At 36.4% G+C, this 20,499-nt stretch overlaps 1 protein-coding gene across 1 annotated transcript; it reads left to right on the top strand.

Moving 5' to 3' along the window:
- The first annotated feature begins 18,719 nt into the window (after window positions 1-18,719).
- On the top strand, window positions 18,720-19,993 carry LOC106379299. The gene is made up of 3 exons (XM_013819296.3): window positions 18,720-19,120; window positions 19,473-19,531; window positions 19,641-19,993. Exons 1-3 carry the CDS (start codon window positions 19,054-19,056, stop codon window positions 19,767-19,769), a joined length of 255 nt encoding a protein of 84 aa, XP_013674750.2. The 5' UTR covers window positions 18,720-19,053; the 3' UTR covers window positions 19,770-19,993.
- Window positions 19,994-20,499: the final 506 nt, after the last annotated feature.

The following is a 20,499-nucleotide window of genomic DNA, read 5'->3' as shown; positions in this document are numbered from 1 at the left end:
AAATGGAACATACATAATAAGGTCACTAAACCCAAACCTCAACCTCCACCTTCCAAATCCTAAATCCTAAATCTTAATCACTAAACTCTAAACTCAAGTATAAACTATAAACCCAAATAGTATAGAACAAAATACATAGTATAGTACATATAGTTGTAAACTAGAAATTGATAAATAATGAATTTATCAAACAATCGATGGTATAATAATACAACAACGTAGCATACTATTTAGTTTGATACTTGCAAATGGTACAAAAATATAAGAATCGTACTAGACTATAATTTTCTTTCACTACATATAGTATAGTCGGCGAGTACATCTTCTTCACATCTTCCTCTTTTTGCAGACATGGTGATACACGCATTCACTGGTCCAGAGTAATTATTCTTCACCATACCATATCAATACAGCATACTATAACAATTTAAATAACAACAAAAACAATCAAGATCAACAAAATTAAAGAAACTCAAAAAAGAAAATCGTGACGTCACCTCGTCATACTCTACGGTGCCATTTTTTCCTCCAAACTCAATTCCACAAGCCCATAATCCATGCTCTTTCTTCGTCTTGAGATGAAGTGGTTTGTGTTCGTATGTATGAAAAGGAAACAGAGATTGGAGGAGAAGAGGAAGAAAAAGAGAAAGAGATGTGCACCAATGATAACCACAATCTATTAAATCATTTATTTAATATTTCTTTTAATAAATAATTCTCAGCAGGTTACACATGTTGAATTGAAGGGTAATATAGCATTATTACATAAAATACATATAATGTAGATGAAAGTTAGGAGTTTTAGTTATCTAATGAATTATAATTTGTTTGAAGGTTATACATCCCAATTCTCCTATATACTAAACCATGAATTATAATATCCGACTCATACCAAAAGGCGCAAGTCCTCAGCGTGTATCCGATTATAGACCGATAGCTCTTTGCAATGTATACTACAAGATCATGTCTAAGATTCTTACCAGGAGACTGCAGCCAGTTTTAGACTCGATAATCTCCCCAAACCAATCAGCTTTTGTACCCGGCAGAGCAATCTCGGATAATGTGCTAATCACACATGAAGTGTTTCATACTCTTCAGATGTCAAAGGCAGATAAACGGTGTGCAATGGCGGTTAAAACCGATATGAGCAAGGCGTATGACAGACTTGAGTGGGATTTTATCGGTGCAGTTCTACATAGAATGGGGTTCCATTCGGTTTTGATAAACTGGATTATGCAGTGTGTCGCTTCTGTTACGTACTCTTTCCTCATCAACGGCTCGTCTATAGGAAGAGTTCGACCGAGTAGGGGAATCCGTCAAGGAGACCCCCTCTCACCTTATCTATTCATCATGTGTAGTGAGGTGCTCTCGGGATTATGTAACAAAGCACAAGAAGATGGATCTTTAAAAGGCATCCAAGTTGCTCGAGGAAGCCCTTACATCAACCATCTCTTATTTGCGGACGATACTATGTTTTTCCTCAAAACCGACAAAAAAAGTAGAGAAGCTCTAAAAGGAATTCTGCTTAGATATGAGGCTGCTTCCGGGCAACTGATTAATGCTGAGAAATCTGAAATAACGTTCTCTCGAAAGGCACCATTATCTCTGAAACAGGCTGTGAAGAATGATCTGCAGATCCAAAAAGAAGGAGGTGCCGGGAAATATTTGGGACTGCCGGAGCAGTTTGAAAGACGGAAGAGAGATATATTTATCGGGATTGTACACAGAATAAAACAGAAAGCAAGTGGGTGGTCTAACCGGTTCTTATCTACAGCAGGAAAGCTCGTAATGCTGAAGAGTGTGCTCTCTCCAATTCCATCGCACGCCATGACATGCTTTAAGCTGCCACTTTCGCTGATTAAAATTAAGGATCCAATCTGCAGTAACTCGTTTCTGGTGGGACGATAGAGATGGAAATAAGAAGATGGCGTGGGTGGCGTGGGACAAAATGGCCCAACCAAAAGAAAAAGGAGGGCTGGGGCTACGAGATTTTGAAAGTTTTAACGATGGAGGCTGATAAATAACCTGCAGTGCCTACTTAGCCGTGTGCTCACCGGGAAGTACTGCCCAGACGGAAACATCCTCACATGCCAGAGCCGAACTTCGGAGTCTCATGGATGGAAGGGTATTTTAATTGGCCGAGACTTGGTCTCGAGAAATTCAGGATGGCTTGTGGGTGACGGGACTACCATTGATATTTGGCAAGATCCCTGGATTAATGTGAAGCAGCAACAACGTCTGATGGGACCACCACGGGAAAGTGATCAAAACGTCAAAGTGGCCGACTTGTTTATACCAAACTCGACAGAGTGGGATACTGAGAGAATAAGAGAAATCTGTCGTCCTTTCGCAGAGGAGAGAATTCTCAAGATTAAAGCTAGTAGGTCGGGGGCTCCGGACAAGCTATGTTGGTTGGGAACAAAGAATGGAGTATATTCAACCAAATCAGGGTATCATGCTGCTTATAATGAGACAAATGATGCGGAGAACTTAGAACTAGCTGGTAATTGGAATCAAGAAGTCTGGAACCTAAGAACAGCACCTAAAGTCAAAATGTTGATATGGAAAGTGTTGAGAGGAGCATTACCTGTAGGAACGAGGCTACAAGATCGACATATTAGAGTGGATTCTCGATGTAAGCGATGTGGAAGCCCAGAATCTATCATTCATATGTTCTATCAATGTGATTATGCAAAAGCTGTCTGGCAAACATCTCCTTTCGCAAGAGAAGTTGATAGTAGCGGAGCGCTAGATTTAAGGGAAACCTGGAACCAAGTGAAGAATAAAACCTGCCTACCACCTTCGGGTATCTCATCAGTCAGTTGGCGCCATGGATAATGTGGGAACTATGGACATCCAGGAACAGATGTGTGTTTTCAAACATCAGAGGAAGAGCAGAGGAGTCTCTGTCGCGAGCTATAGTGATGGCAAGGGAATGGTAAGAAGGACAATTAGTAACTCCAAAGGTGCGGTCTGCAACCAAGGCTGACGTGACTACTGTCTCAGGTGCTATGCTTAGATCTGATGCAGCATGGAGTGAAACACTTTCGCGAGCTGGTCTGGGATGGATCTTAACACAGAATGATGTGTCAACTAGCTTCTCACGGTTGGAGAACAATGTACCCTCTCCTCTCATGGCATAGGGACTTGCATTACAGGAAACTATTCAAAAAAGCGTGGAACTGGGAGTAAAGAACTTGCAGGTGGAATCAGACTCGAAAATTCTTATCAACAGCATCTTAAACGGCAACGATGTCCCGGAGCTTTACGGAATAGTCGCAGATATTCTACTTTGCTCTGTTTTGTTTGATTCTATCTCTTTTAGATGGATTTCTAGAGAAAATTTTTTTGTTGCTGATTTAGTAGCAAAGCAGTTGTTGGGTGTAAGTGAGGCTTTAATGACCTTCAACTAATTTCTATTAAATGAAGTGTGTTTCAAAAAAAACTAAACCATGAATTAACTATTATAATTTTTTTATTGACATATATAGTTTTTATTTTCTGTTATATCGGATTAATTAAAGAGTGGTGTGGTTTTGTTCAAAGAGAAATACCCTAAAATAGTACTAAAAAAGTTTTGTCACAAATATATATTCTAAGAATTAAAATGACCAAAATGTTTTATTAAAGAGGTAAATATACACTTATACTTTTAGGGTTAACTAATACAAATTAACTTTAGAGTTTCGAGTTAATGGTGAAGATTTGGGATTGAGGTTTAAAATTTTATAAAATAAAAAATTAATATTAAAAATTTGAAAATAAAAATTTGAAAAATAGTTTCAAAAAGTATTTTCGAATTACAAAAAAAAAATTTGAAAAAAAAGGAAAAAATCGAAAAAAATATTTCAAAAAAAATATATAAAAAGTTCGAATTTGAAAACATATAATCTAAAACTATAATTTTTTTAATTTATATTTAAATATCTAAGGTATTAGAATCTTTTTATTTATTAAATGAAAATTTTTGGCCATTTTCCTTCTTAGAGTCTGTTTTTGACAAAAATTTGAAAATAGTCTATTTAGAAAAATTGCCCTCGTTTAAAATATAAAGGAATTTTATAAAAACACACAGATTAATAATAGAAACAACATAAATATGCTCATCTATGGAAAAGAGTCCTGGTCAGTACCGTAGGAGGGTACTATGTTACCACCACACCAGACGCGCGTTTAGTTACGCTTTGTTTGCAATGATCATTGTTATTTTTATTAACTTAAAGCCCTTTGTTTACAGGAATATTATATGGTGTAGTGTCATTAGGGTCAAAAAAAAAGGTTCATGTCTGTTTAATAAGGGAACTGTATTACTCATTTAGATTACATATTATTTTGATTGGCTCAAACTATAAGGTAACCACATGTAGGGGTGGGCAAAAAACCGGAACCGAAGTACCGAACCGAACAGACCCGAAAAAAACCTGAACCGAACTGAACCGAATTTATAAATTATTCAATTGGGTATTAAAATTTTATACCCGAAGAACCGGAACCGAACCCGTACCAAACCGAGAACCGAATAATACCCATATAGAAACCGGATGAAAAACCCTTATATAATTACCTTTTACGTAATATCTTTATAGTTTATACTTTATTTTATACTCTTACGCTTTTACCTTTTTTTTATTGATCATCAATTTATTCTCACAATTTGGATTGTGGTCTATGAATGAGAAAATCGTTTGAATGCTATTTTGGTATTGGTTTTGATTCAATTATTTGCAAGTACATCAGATTAAGTTGGGTAAAGTAACCATTAAGAACCGAACCCAATTGGAACCGTTTTATTCTGGTTCTAATATGGTTACCAAAATTTAAGAACCGAAAGAACCGACCCGACCTGTCCCGGAATTTTAATGGTTCTCTAATGGTTACCAAACTACAAGAACCGAAAGAACCGAGAACCGATCCGAGCCGAACCGAAGAACCGAACGTCCACGCCTAACCACATGGGTGTGGTCGGGTGGCGCATAGCGTCTCAGTGTCCCTAAGGGACCTGGATTTGAATTCGCGCCAACTCAGATTTACTATCCATGTGGCCAGGCAACATGAATATCTATATTTCCTGAGAGCAACCGGTTTGACTACTACTGGTGGTCAGACCCCAAGGAACTAGTCATTGGGTTTCGGCCCGTCGGATGTAAAGATCACATGCTTTACTCTTTTACCAAAGAGCCAAGTTAAGGGGAAGAACGTCTCAACTCACTCTCCTTTGAAACGTAAACGATAGACAGATTTTGATTGTTTGTTTGCGTTTGCGTTTGCATTTGTATTCTTATCAGAAATGATACGTTTTCAAACAAACACCAAGTTCAACTGATACAGCGAGATTGAACCCATTATCATACATTTTTAATATGTTTAAGTTCTATATTTTACAGAACTACTAGTATTATTGGTAGAATCCTCTAGCAGTTTCTGTAAGTAAATGTCCTAAACCATTCTCTGACATCATACATTATCAGATGACATACTTTCAATTTCTTATACATACTAAAAATAAATTATTTTTGGTGATGAGATCTAGTATCAATTTGACAACTTAATTTTTTTAATTTGTAATTTATCATTATTAACTGATAAAATATATAAACTTTAAATTTTTATTTTTAAAACATTTTTCTTAAAACAATTAGAAACATAATTATAATAATTAATAAGTAATGTCAGTCATTGAACAAATCTATTGTTACCGTTAATCGTCAGGGCCGGCCCTGGGATAAAGCAGGTAAAGCCCATGCTTTAGACGCCAAATTATATTATATATTTATAGGGCAGAAAAAGTTCTAAAGTTAGTTGTAGTGTAGTGGTCAACACTGCTTTTAGTTTAACCAAAAGGGCGGGGTTCGAAACTCAACTTTGTTTTTTAGGTGAAATATTTTTATAGTTAGATTGGGCTTTAGGCGCCAAAAACCAATGGACCGGGCCTGTTAATAGCTATTGTGATGGCATACTCATGTGGAATTCCATCAAATGAACCATAGTCTATCCTTCCATTACCAAAAACAAAAGAGGAAGTTTGAATAAAAATCATAGAAAATAAGCTAAAACATCGGAGAGGAATAGGCCAAGCCACTCCGAGGATAGAAGTGGAGTTGAAAAATATCACTGTCCAGCACTCGAAGTCTATAACACATTTAATGTGGTCCGCGATGATTTTTTTCGTACTCAATTAATTTTAAATGCCTTCGTCTGTACTTTATGTTAAGAGACTAACTTACCGAAATTCCAAAGGGAAATACTTTGAAAGTATATAAATACTGATACTATTCGTCGTAAATATGTATGAAAATATTAATTTTGGATGTGTTCGTTTACGTTATGGTTAGTTTGTATGCATGCAGTATACTGAATCGTGGCAAGTTATTGTTCCCACCAACTCCACTATTGCTGCAACTTCTGTTGTCCCTCTCTGCAACCAAAAATGTATTGCTGAGAGAATTTAATCAGCGATTAGACATATTATAACACCATTGAGGCATTGAGTGATTGAGAACATTTTTAGATACGGTGTTACAAAAAATGTTAAAGTCAGCCTGTAATAATCAATCAGAAAGGCAATAAAACAGTGATAAATGGTTTATTTATGTTTGTGATTTTGTACTCGACCTTTTCGTCAGATTTCCAACGAAGTCTAAACCAACTTTGTCACTAAACCATGATAACATATGTGGTGGACATTGGACACAGCAGATGGTAAGATTTAACTCTTAAGACACTTACGTTGATGCTGTAGCTCAATAAGAACATTGTTTTCTCTTTTTCGTATGACAATATTCGTCACTACATTTAAACACAACATTTTTGACGACATATCACTACGTACCGCGCGGCGATACACTGATTTTATTTCCTACTCATGTTTTCCCTTATTTCAATTTTTTTTTCATTTGTAAAGTCATACATAACCTTTAAATTGTTGCATAATCTGTGTGGATGTGGACAGAAGAGCTATAACTAGTCAAGAGAATTGTTAAGTATTACAAACATTGACCAGGCGGTTAAAAAGAAAACATTGGCTGTAAGTTTAATCAATTAAATTCACCACCATATGTCAAGACGCTCACGGCATCCTTAGCTCAGAGTTTGGCTAACCGCGTGCGGTAACACTTGGGAGACCAGCTTCCGTCCCATATCCTCGAGCAAGTTTAACCAATTAGTCAAAAAAGTATAGCAAGTCAAGTGTTAACCGTATATGGTTATGTGTTTGTTTTTCTTATGGCAATCAAAAGTTTTAAGATATGTTTAGATCTTAAAACTTTCAAGCGTAAAGAGTAGAACCGTGTGGAAACCAGTGCGCGCTGGTCCAGTGGTGATTACTTGAGGGAGTTTCGGCCCCAATACGAGAAACCACATGGATTCGATTCATGCCGGTCACCGGAGCATTCACATTCTCTCTAGGGAAATAGACAATCCACTACCTTTTTTTAGAACTGTGTGGATATTAGGTCAAAATACATAGTATTATGGAGACAAGATCTTAAATTAAAAATAAGATTTTGGGGATAGTGGTCTCTCATTATAATGGGTCACTTAAAAAGATGCACTTCTCTTATACATTTGTAGGCCACTCGCTATGTCTGTCTCAATCTTAGTTGACTTCTTATAAAGCTGTAAAGGCCGAAATGGATGGATTAATTCCACTATTCTCTTTATTTATATGTAACTATCAATTGTTTGGTACCACGGATTAATCTGCCCCTTAACATTTTATGAATCCATAATTACTTACCTAAATTCAATTTTAAAACAATTTATTTTTCTGCCTAGCAATTGCCTACCATGTTTATATGTTTTTCGGTTTTACTTTTTGACTAAACAATTTTTATACATATTCATTATAAAATTTACATTCGCTGCTATACAGATTTAATAATTAGTTTGAATTTTCGCATTATCATTTAATTTGCGAAAATTTTCAGTTATATATTGATAAAGGAACATGTAAATCAAATTATTGCATTAATAGTGTGTTCAGATTTTAGTACTTGTACGGTCTTTACTTGAAAAGTAGTGTACCTCTCGGTATATAATTTCACGTTCGTTATGAATCATCAACTGCAATAAAACTAAGAATAATCACGTACGAGTTTGGTATGATCCCATATTCCCCATCTTACTTTTTGATAATGGACCCAATTATCTAATTTAGCAGCAGAATGCAATTGCGTTGGTAAGTGAACTTGACTTATAGCACAACCTAAAATACAATACAGCTGTATGGAAGAAAGTGGTGAAAGCAGTGGGCATAAAAGTTAAAAACATAGGTAATAATCGATGATACCAAATGATTAACTCGTTTCCTTTAGGGAAAGATATTGCTTCTGACTAAAATAGTTTATATCCTCTAGAATAAATAGCACTTTGATATACGGAAGAAACTTATTTGATTAGTGAAAATCAATTTCAAAAGGTAAAATAAATTAAAAAAGAAGAAGAGAAAACTAATATTTGTAAGAACTAGGCCCGGGCGTTTTTAACTCAACCCGAAGTACCGACCTTACACTACAAGAAAACAACGGTATTCTGACGGACATTCCGACGGAAAATGAAATCCTCGGAATATCCCGAGAAATTTCCGAGGATATTCCGAGGAAACACAAAATTTGGTTTCCTCGGAATATACCGACGGAATTCCGAGGAAATATTAATCCGTCGGAATACCGAGGAAAAATGTATTCCTCGGAAAAAACCGATGAATTCCGAGGATATATTATAGCCGTTAGAGAGCCGTTGGGGGATTTTAAAAATTCCGAGGAAATTCCGACGAACTAGCCATTTCCGTCGGAATTTCCTCGGCCTGTCGGCAGGATTTCAACTATAAATACAAGTACTCCTCTTCCTCTTCATTCACTCCATATCTTCATCCTCCCTCTTACTCTCTTTATACACGAATTTGATTCATAAAAAAACATGTCTTCTTCAAATTATTTCCGTTCTTGGATCGATCGACCTCATTTGGATCCGAACACGAGATTGCTTACGGAAGAATACCAACGAGGTATAACCGAATTCATGGGGTTAGTTCACCGACAACCGGAAGCAAAAACAGGTATGTTAAGATGTTCATGCTCTAATTGTAAAAATAGAAATGTTATTAAAGAGTGGGATGTTTGGACTCATCTATATTTGAGTGGGTTTACACGAAGTTACAAAATTTGGTATCATCATGGGGAAACTGATTATGAACATGGTAGTACTAGCGAACCTCAGCCAGCGGTTAGATTAGAAGAACCAATTAGAACGGATGTAGATTATGGTGTAGGTACTGAGCAGATGGTAAATGATCATTTTAGAGGGGAAGATTTACCCAATGCACAAGCTTTGAGATTTTATGATATGTTGGATGCTGGAAAGAAACCATTGTACGAAGGTTGCAGAGATGGTCATTCAGCTTTATCATCTGCTACAAGATTGATGGACATTAAAACAGATTATAATTTGGCTGAAGACTGTGTGGATGCGATTGCTGATTTTGTAAAAGGTATTCTACCCGAGGATAATGTAGCTCCTGGTTCATACTACGAGGTTCAGAAACTCGTAGCTGGTCTTGGTTTATCGTATCAGGTAATAGATGTATGCAGCGACAACTGCATGATTTATTGGAGGGCGGATGAACTGCGGGTTACATGCAAATTTTGTGGAAAGCCTCGTTATAAAGATACGAGTGGAAGAGTTCCAGTGCCATATAAAAGGATGTGGTATTTGCCTTTGACGAAAAGGTTGCTGAGGTTGTATCTGTCTGAACGCACAGCGCAACCAATGAGATGGCATGCGGAGCACTCAACAGATGGTGAGATCAGACATCCTTCAGATGCAAAAGCGTGGAAGCATTTCCAATCAAAGTATCCCGACTTTGCGTATGAGAGAAGAAATGTCTACCTTGGTGAAATGTACTGATGGTTTCAGCCCGTTTGACAAGAGTGGAAGACAGTATTCTCTATGGCCAGTCATTCTTACACCATACAACCTACCCCCCCAAACTTGTGCTTGCGACGAGAGTTTTTGTTTCTCTCGATTCTCGTTCCCAGACCAGAGCATCCTAAGAGATCACTTGATGTGTTTCTTCAGCCACTAATATATGAGTTGCAACAACTATGGGCTCAAGGTGCTGAAACATACGATGTTTCGTGTAAAGAAAACTTTCAAATGCGGGCAGTACTAATGTGGACAATAAGTGATTTTCCAGCATATAGTATATTATCTGGATGGACAACGCATGTAAGGCTATCATGTCCATATTGTCAAGATAACACTGATGCTTTCCAACTAAAACACGGAAGGAAAATATGTTGGTTTGACTGTCACAGGAGATTCGTACCACCTGATCATCCATATCGTAGGAGTAGGAATTTGTTTACGAAGAACAAGAGGGTGTTTGACAGTCCACCTCCGGAAATTTGTGGGAAATATTTGAAGACACAACTAAGAGATTTTGGTGCAGAAAGGACGCCAGATGTCGGTGGACATGAGCGTTTTCCGGTAGATGCTGTTGGAGACCTACATAACTGGCACAAAAAAATATTTTCTGGGATCTGCCATACTGGGAGGATCATCTGCTAAGGCATAATTTAGATGTCATGCATATTGAGAAGAACGTTTTTGACAATCTCATGAACACGATCCTTAATGTTCAAGGTAAAACAAAACATAATTTGAAGTCAAGACTGGATTTAGTTGATATATGTGCTCGTTTAGAACTTCATGTTGATGAGAATAGTAGGACTCCTTTTCCCATATACCGACTTGATGCAGAGGGAAAAGATGCGTTCTTAAATTGGATTTCAAACGATGTGGAATTTCCAGACGGTTACGCATCTAATTTGCGTAACTGTATCGACAGAAAGGAAAGAAAGTTTACTGGTTTGAAAAGCCACAATTGCCATGTAATGATGCAGTGCCTCCTTCCGTTTGCCTTCAAGGAACTATTTCCACGAAATGTTCATGAAGCAATTGCAGGAATAAGTGGTTTCTTCCGCGATTTATGCACGAGATCAGTGCTCTTGAAGGTATTGAAAATTTGAAGACTAACATAGCCGTGATTCAGTGCAACCTTGAGAAAATATTTCCTCCCTCATTTTTTGATGTTATGGAGCATCTTGTTATTCACCTGGCAAGAGAATTGGAACTTGGTGGTCCTGTGCAGTATAGATGGATGTATCTGTATGAGCGGTATATGTTCCATTTGAAGAAGATGGTGAAAAATTTAAGTAGGGTGGAAGGTTCTATAGTCGCACAGATGATCAATGAAGAAACTTCAAACTTTGCCGAGTACTACTTTCCAGCAGAAGTTCAGACCAAAAACAGAAGACCTGCTCGGCATGATGATAGAGGCGAACGGGCAACATATCATGTTACGGTTCCAGACATTTTCACAGACGTTGGACGACTTAGCGGAAAACCAAAGGACCGTCGACTTACTGAGCAGGAGCGCAGTAATTTGCAAACATATTTGCTCACCAACTGCGAAGATGTTCTTCAATATGAGAGGTAAATAAATTAGCTTACAATTTTTATTTTAACAAGTTGAAATTTAAATCTTAATTAATTACATTATTGTCATCATATGTACATGATTTTTATGGCAGAAAAGCGGTTCGAATATAGATACGCCACAGAGGACGAACTAGAAGAAATGAAGCGGAGAGAATTTTCTGGATGGATGTTTACTTATGTGAGTGCTTTAAACAAATTAAAATATCATTTATCACATATTTATACTAATTCACATTTATTGATAACATATATATGTGCTATTAATATAGGTGTCTGCTGGTTTGGCCAGAGGTGAAACATTTGACGATTGGATACGCGAGATGGTCGTTGGACCAAAATTTGTTGTGAAGTCATATCCGAGATTTTGTACTCGAGGATATGCATTCACAACTCAGAAGAGGAGACGTTCGAGTACGACTTATGATGCTGGCGTTTGTTCTGCATCAGAAGATGATGTATACTACGGACACATACATGAGATTTTGGAAATCAAGTATTTGGGCATGGTTGGATTGCGCTGTACTGTTTTCTATTGTGATTGGCACGACAACACTCTAGATCGAGGTGTGAGAACAGATGCATTTGGTGTTACATCAGTAAATTCGAGGCGAAAGCTGCAATATTATGATCCTTTCATTCTTGCTTCTCAGGCCGATCAGGTAATTAAATGTTAATTATTTAGAATGATTCATCATCATGTGTATTAATTTATAATTTTACTAATAATTTTTTAAATGTTACATGTTTGTTATATCAAGTACCCCCGGGTAAGGAACAGAGATGATCCATGGGTTACCGTTACAAGACTCAACCCGAGAGGCCGAGTTCAGAGAAGTTCTGAGCTGGAAGACCCACTACAACCAAGCATATCCGGCAACTTAAGTGCAGCAGAAAATTTAGCTGAAGTTGGCCTTGTAGTCGATTTAACCGACTTCGGAGAGGAAACCGTCGTTCACGTAGAGGATGAACCAGTGATTGGAGAGTTTCACCAAGATCCAGATTCAGATTCATCTGGTGATGATGACTCGGAAACAGACTAGCATCGAGTTTTTTTTAATAGAAATACCGAGGAAATTCCGAGGGAAGATAAGGGTTTCCTCGGAATTCCCTCGGAATATTCCGAGGAAATTCCGAGGAACTAGGCGTTTTTAACCAAAAACAACGTTTTGCTGATTGAATAACACGTATATAACCTTCATTACGTGTCTTAACCAGATTATGAAGTCAAACTTTGGTGTTTTCCCCAATAACAAACACTTTTACGCTTGCATGAACGAAAACTACACAACATAAGAGAAACACTTATACACTTTAATAAACGGTAAAAGGAATACTTACAATTATTTTTGAAATTTTGTTATTTCATGGTTTAAGATCATCTATACAAAGAATCCTCAATGGTATGCATTACAATTGTATAAGAAATGAAATACGGCAAAAAAAATCGATGTTTTGAAACCCCAAACATTAGTTCCTCGGTATTTCCTCGGTATATTCCGACGGAATTCCGCGGAAGATAAGGGTTTCCTCGGAATTCCCTCGGAATATTCCGAAGAAATTCTGAGGAAGTAGGGTTTCCGAGGAAGTAGGGTTTTTAAACCGAAAACAACGTTTTGCGGTTTGAATAACACTTATATAACCCTTATTAAGTGTATTAAACAGATTATGAAGTCAAAAATTTGTTCCTTACCCTATAATAAACATTTTTCCGATTGTATGAACGAAATCCCCACAACATAAGAGAAACACTTATACACTTTAATGAACGGTAAAGGGAATACTTACAATTCGTTTTGAAATTTTGTTATTTCATGGTTTATGATCATCTATACAAAAATCGTCAATGGTATGCATTACAATTGTATAAGAAATGAAATACGGCAAAAAAAAAAATCGATGTTTTGAAACCCCAAACACTAGTTCCTCGGTATTTCCTCGGAATATTCCGACGGAATTCCGAGGAAGATAAGGGTTTCCTCGGAATTCCCTCGGAATATTCTGAGGAAATTCCGAGGAAGTAGGGTTTTTAAACCGAAAACAACGTTTTGTTGTTTGAATAACACTTATATAACCCTTATTAAGTGTCTTAGACTGATTATGAAGTCAAAAATTTGTTCCTTACCCTATAATAAACATTTTTCCGATTGTATGAACGAAATCCCCACAACATAAGAGAAACACTTATACACTTTAATGAACGGTAAAGGGAATACTTACAATTCATTTTGAAATTTTGTTATTTCATGGTTTATGATCATCTATACAAAGAATCGTCAATGGTATGCATTACAATTGTATAAAAAATGAAATACGGCAAAAAAAAAATCGATGTTTTGAAACCCCAAACACTAGTTTCTCGGTATTTCCTCGGAATATTCCGACGGAATTCCGACGGATATTTAAGTGTCCGTCGGAATTTCCTCGGAATATTTTCATTTAACCGGGCAAACCAGCCGCGAAATATTTTGCGGAAATTAAAATTGGAATTCCGAGGAAATTCCAACGGAAACAATCCGTCGGACCCTAGGTTTTATAACCACGAGCCGATTCTTCTTTCCCATTTCTCTCTTCTTCCTCTCCGGCTCCTCTCCCTCCTCTCCGGCGATCTCCCCCTTCTCTCCGACGATATCTCCGGCGAATCCTCTCTAAACGTACACAAATCATGTAAGGACCCTATCCCACTCTCTTAAGTTCTATTTGTTAGGTTTTTGTGTAGATTTGATAGATTTTTGTTAGGGTGATTGGTTAGGATTGTGATTTGGTTGTATAATAGGTTTAGAATTGTGATTTGGTTGAATAATTTGTTTTGTTGAATTGATTTAGAATTTTTTTATTTTTTGTATTTACAAAATCAATTTTTGTATATAAATTCAATTTTTGTGTATAAATTCAATTTTTGTATTTTACAAAACGATTTTTGTATATAAATTCGATTTTTTTTGATTTTACAAAACGTCTTTTGTATATAAATTCGATTTTTTGGATTTTATTAAACATTTTTAATATCTATAAAACTTTTTTGTGATTAAAAACTATTATTTAGGATTTTTTTTAAAAAAAAATTAATTTATATATTTCTATATTTATTAAATATATTTTTTTTAATTTACAGGTCTAATGATGATCAGACCCGGTCTCGACAGCGTCGTGGTCGTGGTGGTACGGGGAGCCAGTCTCGGGATTCCAGCCATTTTCAGGATTCTCCTTCGCCCTACAGTTCCTACCATACATCTCCCTCTGCTGCACCCGCTCCTGCTCATTTCGCTCCCGCTGCTGCACCCGCTCCTGCTCCTCCGGGTCCTCCGGGAGTGATGAGTGTTGCGGAGTTGGTTCGCCAGCCCGGTCGTGACCATCTTCCCTATCTCACTCCGTATCCACATGGACGGGGTCAAACATGGTAACTAAACATATTTTTTTCTTTAAAATTTGATTCATTATTAAGCGTTTGTTCTTTTTATTTGGTTCAGCCGATCCGGGAACGGGATCAACGCATGGATCAACCGTATGATGTACTCGGCCCTCGACAAGGGACATCCGACTTTCACTGACTTCCCTAACGACAAGCAGCATCTGTGGTTTCGTCAGTTTGCGGTAAGTATTCTAATTGTTTACTTATATTTTTAATCTTTAATATAAATTTTCTACTAATTGTGTTTTTTTTCAAGCAAGAATTCAACTGGAATTCCGATGAGACGCTCTTTATCTATCACCACTTCGTCCATAAAGTTATAGACAACTATGGGAAGCAGATCCACGAGTGGAAGAAGAAGTGGGAAATCAACAAGGTTGTTTTTAATTTATTAAACATTTTTTTAATTTATTAAACTATTTTTTAATTTATTAAACTATTTTTTAATTTATTAAACTATTTTTTTTTTTTTTATTAAAAGGTCTCAAAGTCGATAAACAACACGGTCTGGACGGAGTTGTGTGCGCATTGGGATAAGGAAGAGACAAAAGAAACTTCTTCCACCAACCGCAGGAGCGACCGTAAAGGGAATGACGTCTTCAAGCATAACTTGGGTGCTCAATCTATTGCCTCTCTGGGAGATCGCATGGTAAGTTCAGTCGCTTTTTCTTCAATTATTTAAGTTTTCAAATTTTATTTTTTGTGCATTTCTTCTAATTTCTAATGTTTCTTTAATTTATGTTTTTTTCAAGGCGGAAGAAAATGATGGCGAGCCGGTTGATGATCTCGCCCTAATGAAGAGGGCGTATACCAACAAGAAGAGCGGCCAGATTGATGACGGTCTTGTGAGGAAAGTGGTCACCCTGGTCCAAACTCAGGTGCAAGACGAAGTGTCTCAGCTTCAAACCGAGGATGACGATTCGACGGCTTCGACCAACTTGTCCCGGTTTCGAATCAACGAAATCGTTGAATCCGTAAGTTCTTTTTTTTTAAGTTCAATTCATTTATTTCTTGATTTAAATTTGACTATTTTCTATTTCAGTCGGTTCCAAAGAAGAAAGGACGTTTGGTCGGTTTGGGTCGTCGCACCCGGTCGGTTCCTCCTTCTTCTGCACCACCGCCCTTTGTTGATCCAGAAGTATTTACGGCTCAGTTGAAGGACAAGGATGATCGCATATCTTTGTTGGAGACCCAGATGGCGGCTCAACAGGCAGGCAATGAGGCACAGCGGAGGCTGAACCAGCAAATGATGGAGATGATGCAGATGATGTACCCGAACGAGGTGTTCCTGAACGTGCCAGACCCGTAATTTTTTTTTTTTTCAAAAACTCAGAATGTTTTATTTTTATTTGTACAACTTTGAATATTATCTAATATGTTTTCAATTTTAATTTTAATTTTATATTTTCGAATTTAAATTTCGAATTTAAATTTATACCGAGGGACTCATTCCTCGGAATATACTGAGGGACTCGTTCCTCGGAATTTTCTGAGGGACTCGTTCCTCGGAATTTTCTGAGGGCTCCGTTCCTCGGAAATTCCTGATGAAAATTCCGAGGAACATTTAGTCGGAACTTCCGAGGATTGGACCATCGGAAAGTCCATCGAAATATCCTGAGGAAGTTCTCCCTCGGTATATTCCGAAGAGCTTTCCGACGAACTGGTGGTCCTTGGAGTTTCCTCGGAAATTTGTTTCCTCGGAATTCCGTCGGAAATTTCCGAGGGATTTCCGAGGAAAAATGAATTTCCGAGGAGTTATTTCCGAGGACTTGTTTCGTTGGTATGTCCTCGGAATAACGTTATTCCGACGACATACCGACGATGTTTTCCCTCAGTATGTCGCTGTTTTCTTGTAGTGTTAACCCGAACCGAAAAAACCGAAACCGAATTCGAACTGTTTTACAAAAAGATCCGAATGGGACTTATGAGCTGACTACTTTGGACTTTGGTTATAACCCGAACCGAACCGAAATCCGAATTAGGATCCGAAGATATCCGAAATTAGTTAAATATGTTAATGTTTTTACACATATTAAGGTGATTTAGATATTTTAGAGTATTTAAAATATTTTTGTAGTTTGTTTTTTTATTATTTTTAATACTTTTTAGTTAATTTAGATAGTTTAACTAATTTTTAATTAGATTTGTAAATAATTTATATATTTTTTAAAAAAAATTGGTCAATTTTCGAGGTTTTTAAAAATATATTTTTGTACGATTTTAAACGTTGGTTAAATCAGATCCGAACCGAACCCGGAAGGAACCGAACCGAACCTGATCCGATAGTTAGTAAAAACCGAATGGTACTTATGAGCATAACACCGAAAATCCAAAAATTTGAATCACCCGGACCGAAACCGAACGGACCACCGAACGTCCAGGCCTAGTAAAAACTGAGGAGGACGTTGACAAAAAGAAGAGAGTAAAAACTGAGGAGGTAAATACTAAATAGCTTGAAATTTGATATAACACAATCAAAATAAGGAGATACTCAAACTTTTTAAAATAAAAGTTTTCTGAAAGAGATCCAACTTGCGAACGGCTTAAGATTAACATCTGTTTTGACGGAAGGAATCTACGTTAGGAGGAAGTAGGAACAAAAACGTCGAAAGTTGCTTTCAAGAATTTATTATATTAATTTATTTTCAAATGAAAAGTTGCGCATCCAAGATATCAAACCCTGGTCTGTACCGTGGGAGGGTACCTATGATAACATTACACTATGCGCACTTATAGCGGTTTCTAAAATTATTTGGAATATAAATGCTTATTAATAGTTTTTTATCACTTTTTTTTATCACTAAACGCTTGTTAATAGATATTCTCCATTTAGTGACCACAAAACAAACTCATTACGATTCTGTTTGATTTACAAATTTTCATTTTTGTAGACAGAGATGTTGAGTTAATGTTTTCAATATGCATATGAAAAAATCTGTCTTTTTTTCAGGAGATTCACATGAAAAGACGTACTAATGTGTATATATATATTTCTTATACTGAAGTGAATATATGTATTTTCGAGTGAATATTTGTATTTGTATTTGTATTTTCGAATGTATATATGTATATGTATAGTGACAAAAATAGTATTATACGTGAAAGTTATACCCATCAGTCTATTTGAGAGTGATAAGCTTAGTTGGAACTTGGAAGCCAAGATTAGCCAAAAAGCTTTAGCCCTAACATTTGTGTATATATGGTCAAAAAATGTAGACCATTTTAAACTGATGAATTATGTTACGTTTCTTGCGTCAATCATAGCATTTTCTCATTACGAATTCGAGCCACAATAAATAACCTTTTATCGTTTGGCTTTGCACAGCTTACATTCAAATAATCGATGTTCGCATTTCACTTGGTTGCAACTTGCAAGATCATATTCATATGCATTGTGTTTCAAACGTTATTGATGGAGTAGTTTGTCCATAGTCCATAGAAGTTCTGTATCGAAAATAAAACAAGCCATGTTGATAACCGGTATACCTCGAAGTATTTTTATACGGTACATTTGGTATCGTCTAATTCATACAATTAGAAGATAATTAAATGTTAAACATCTAAATTGTGAGCAATGTCATGCAAAAAAGTGGGGCTTGTTTGTCCACAAGCATATAAATAGGTAAGCGTTAAGTGTCCTTTTTAGGAGACGTAACACAATCAACAGCTGAGTTGACTTTCTTTAGCATTTCTAGGGTTTGTGGGTTCATTGCATTATCCCAATATCATCTGATTTCATGTCATTGTTCTCTTTTAAAAAATAAAAGTTCTTGCTACTATATCGTCATCATCATCTTGATGTTAGTGTGCCGCTGTTTTCAACTTTTTGTGTGGTTGTTTCACAATAAACAATGTCGATGTTTACGTGATATTCTTTTATTTTATAAACTTATTAATTTTGATAAGGGCTTTACATGTTTTCATTATCATACACAGAAGCAACCATCTTAGTCATGGTCATCATCATCACTAGCACGACCATATTCTATATGGACCAAAACAGTTTCCACCACATAAAACTGACAGTTTATAAAATGGAAACTAGGCTTCTCCACTCTTCTCCATACCAAAACCCATTTCTCCTCATTTTCCTTTAATTAATTACATTCTCCCCTAAACGAACAAAGAGTAATTAACCATATAATATGCCTCTTAGGATCAGACCCTTATCTTTCCTCTTCCTCATGCTCATTGTTTGCTCTTCATCATTAGGTAAATGTATCCCTATTTCATATTTTCTTCCATTTTTAGTCTTTTTACTTTGTGTAAAGGTATGCTTATCGGCCTTGCGGCTCAATTTAATCCATCGCCTAGTCTGAGATCAGCATTTGATATTATCTTGTCGTACATTTCCTCCCTTCTTCATTGTGGAATCGGAAGCCTAACTACTGTAGAATACTAGCCTTAATACTATCGTTACCAAATTACTATTGGATTGGTGGTGAATATGTAGAATAGTAAAACACATCTTACTTAACTTGTTTGTGTTGCAATATCTCAATCTGTTTTGATTATTGAACAAGAATGTAGAGTCCGCTGATACAAAGTTTTCTTTTCGCAATAGTGAAAGGCTTTGTCCAGCTTGAAGGCGCAAAGATGCATGAAAGTTTCATGCTTTACAAGGTGCCGGATTTTTTAATATGCAAATATCTATTTATACTGTTTTGTGTCCAGAGAGTGATAATAACACATATACACACACATATATATATGATATTTTATATTTTTATAGAGTGAGGAGGTGGAAGTGAAGAAGATCTCGAGTCACAGGAAGTTGATGTTCCACTCGACTACGGACTACGACGACGCAGGAGCCAACCCTAAGCACGACCCAAGAAGGAGGCCCGGAGGCAAGCCTTGAACTATTCAACATACGATTCTCTCTCGCTCTCTATATATAAATTAGCCTATATATAAACACATGCACTAGTATCTATATATATGAGTGTATGTATCCTATTCTGACATTTTGTTTGGATGAGATCGTTGTACACTACCCTTCGGAAACGCTTCGTGAAAGGGGGACTAGTTTTCTTTACATATACTAAACAATGAATGAACTATTATCATCTTATTTTATTGACATATATAGTTCTTATTTTCTGTTATATCGGATATTAATTAAAGATTGGTGTGGCTTTGTTAAAAACACAAAGGAATTTTATTAAAGTGAAAATCATGTATTTCCATGAGATGACCAGTAAAACCAAAAAGTTCACTAAATTACAATGTTTAAAACTGAGTTAGTTTAATGTTCTCTGTACACTCAGATATCTAGCTGATTAGTAAGATTTCTAACAAATTAATTGAACGCTTTACCAAATTACAGACACTAATTTACTCAACTTCTTAATTATTTCTGATGCAAGCATTAGGATTTCAGAATAATAATAATACTTACAGTACTATAATAGCGATTAGCGAGGTAATCCAGAATTATAATATAATACTTTCGTATTTTATGTAAGTCAAAAATCAAGCTTTCATCATTCCAAGGTGAAAGAGTTGTTACGAAGAAACATGGTGAAACCAAAATCAAAAAGAATGGCTAGAGTTGTTTTGTCAACAACCTATTTCTCACCAACCTCTCA

Source organism: Brassica napus, chromosome C2 (assembly GCF_020379485.1).
Source record: "Brassica napus cultivar Da-Ae chromosome C2, Da-Ae, whole genome shotgun sequence".
Classification (NCBI taxonomy): domain Eukaryota; kingdom Viridiplantae; phylum Streptophyta; class Magnoliopsida; order Brassicales; family Brassicaceae; genus Brassica; species Brassica napus.
This window is presented reverse-complemented; position numbering and strand designations above follow the sequence as displayed.

Excerpts from the sequence above, each read along its gene's own strand:
- LOC106379299 (XM_013819296.3), top strand. The coding sequence starts at position 19,054 with ATGCCTCTTAGGATCAGACCCTTATCTTTCCTCTTCCTCATGCTCATT. Across the intron at positions 19,121-19,472 it reads TGTTTGCTCTTCATCATTAG|TGAAAGGCTTTGTCCAGCTT; the intron begins GTAAATGTATCC and ends TTTTCGCAATAG. Across the intron at positions 19,532-19,640 it reads AAAGTTTCATGCTTTACAAG|AGTGAGGAGGTGGAAGTGAA; the intron begins GTGCCGGATTTT and ends ATATTTTTATAG.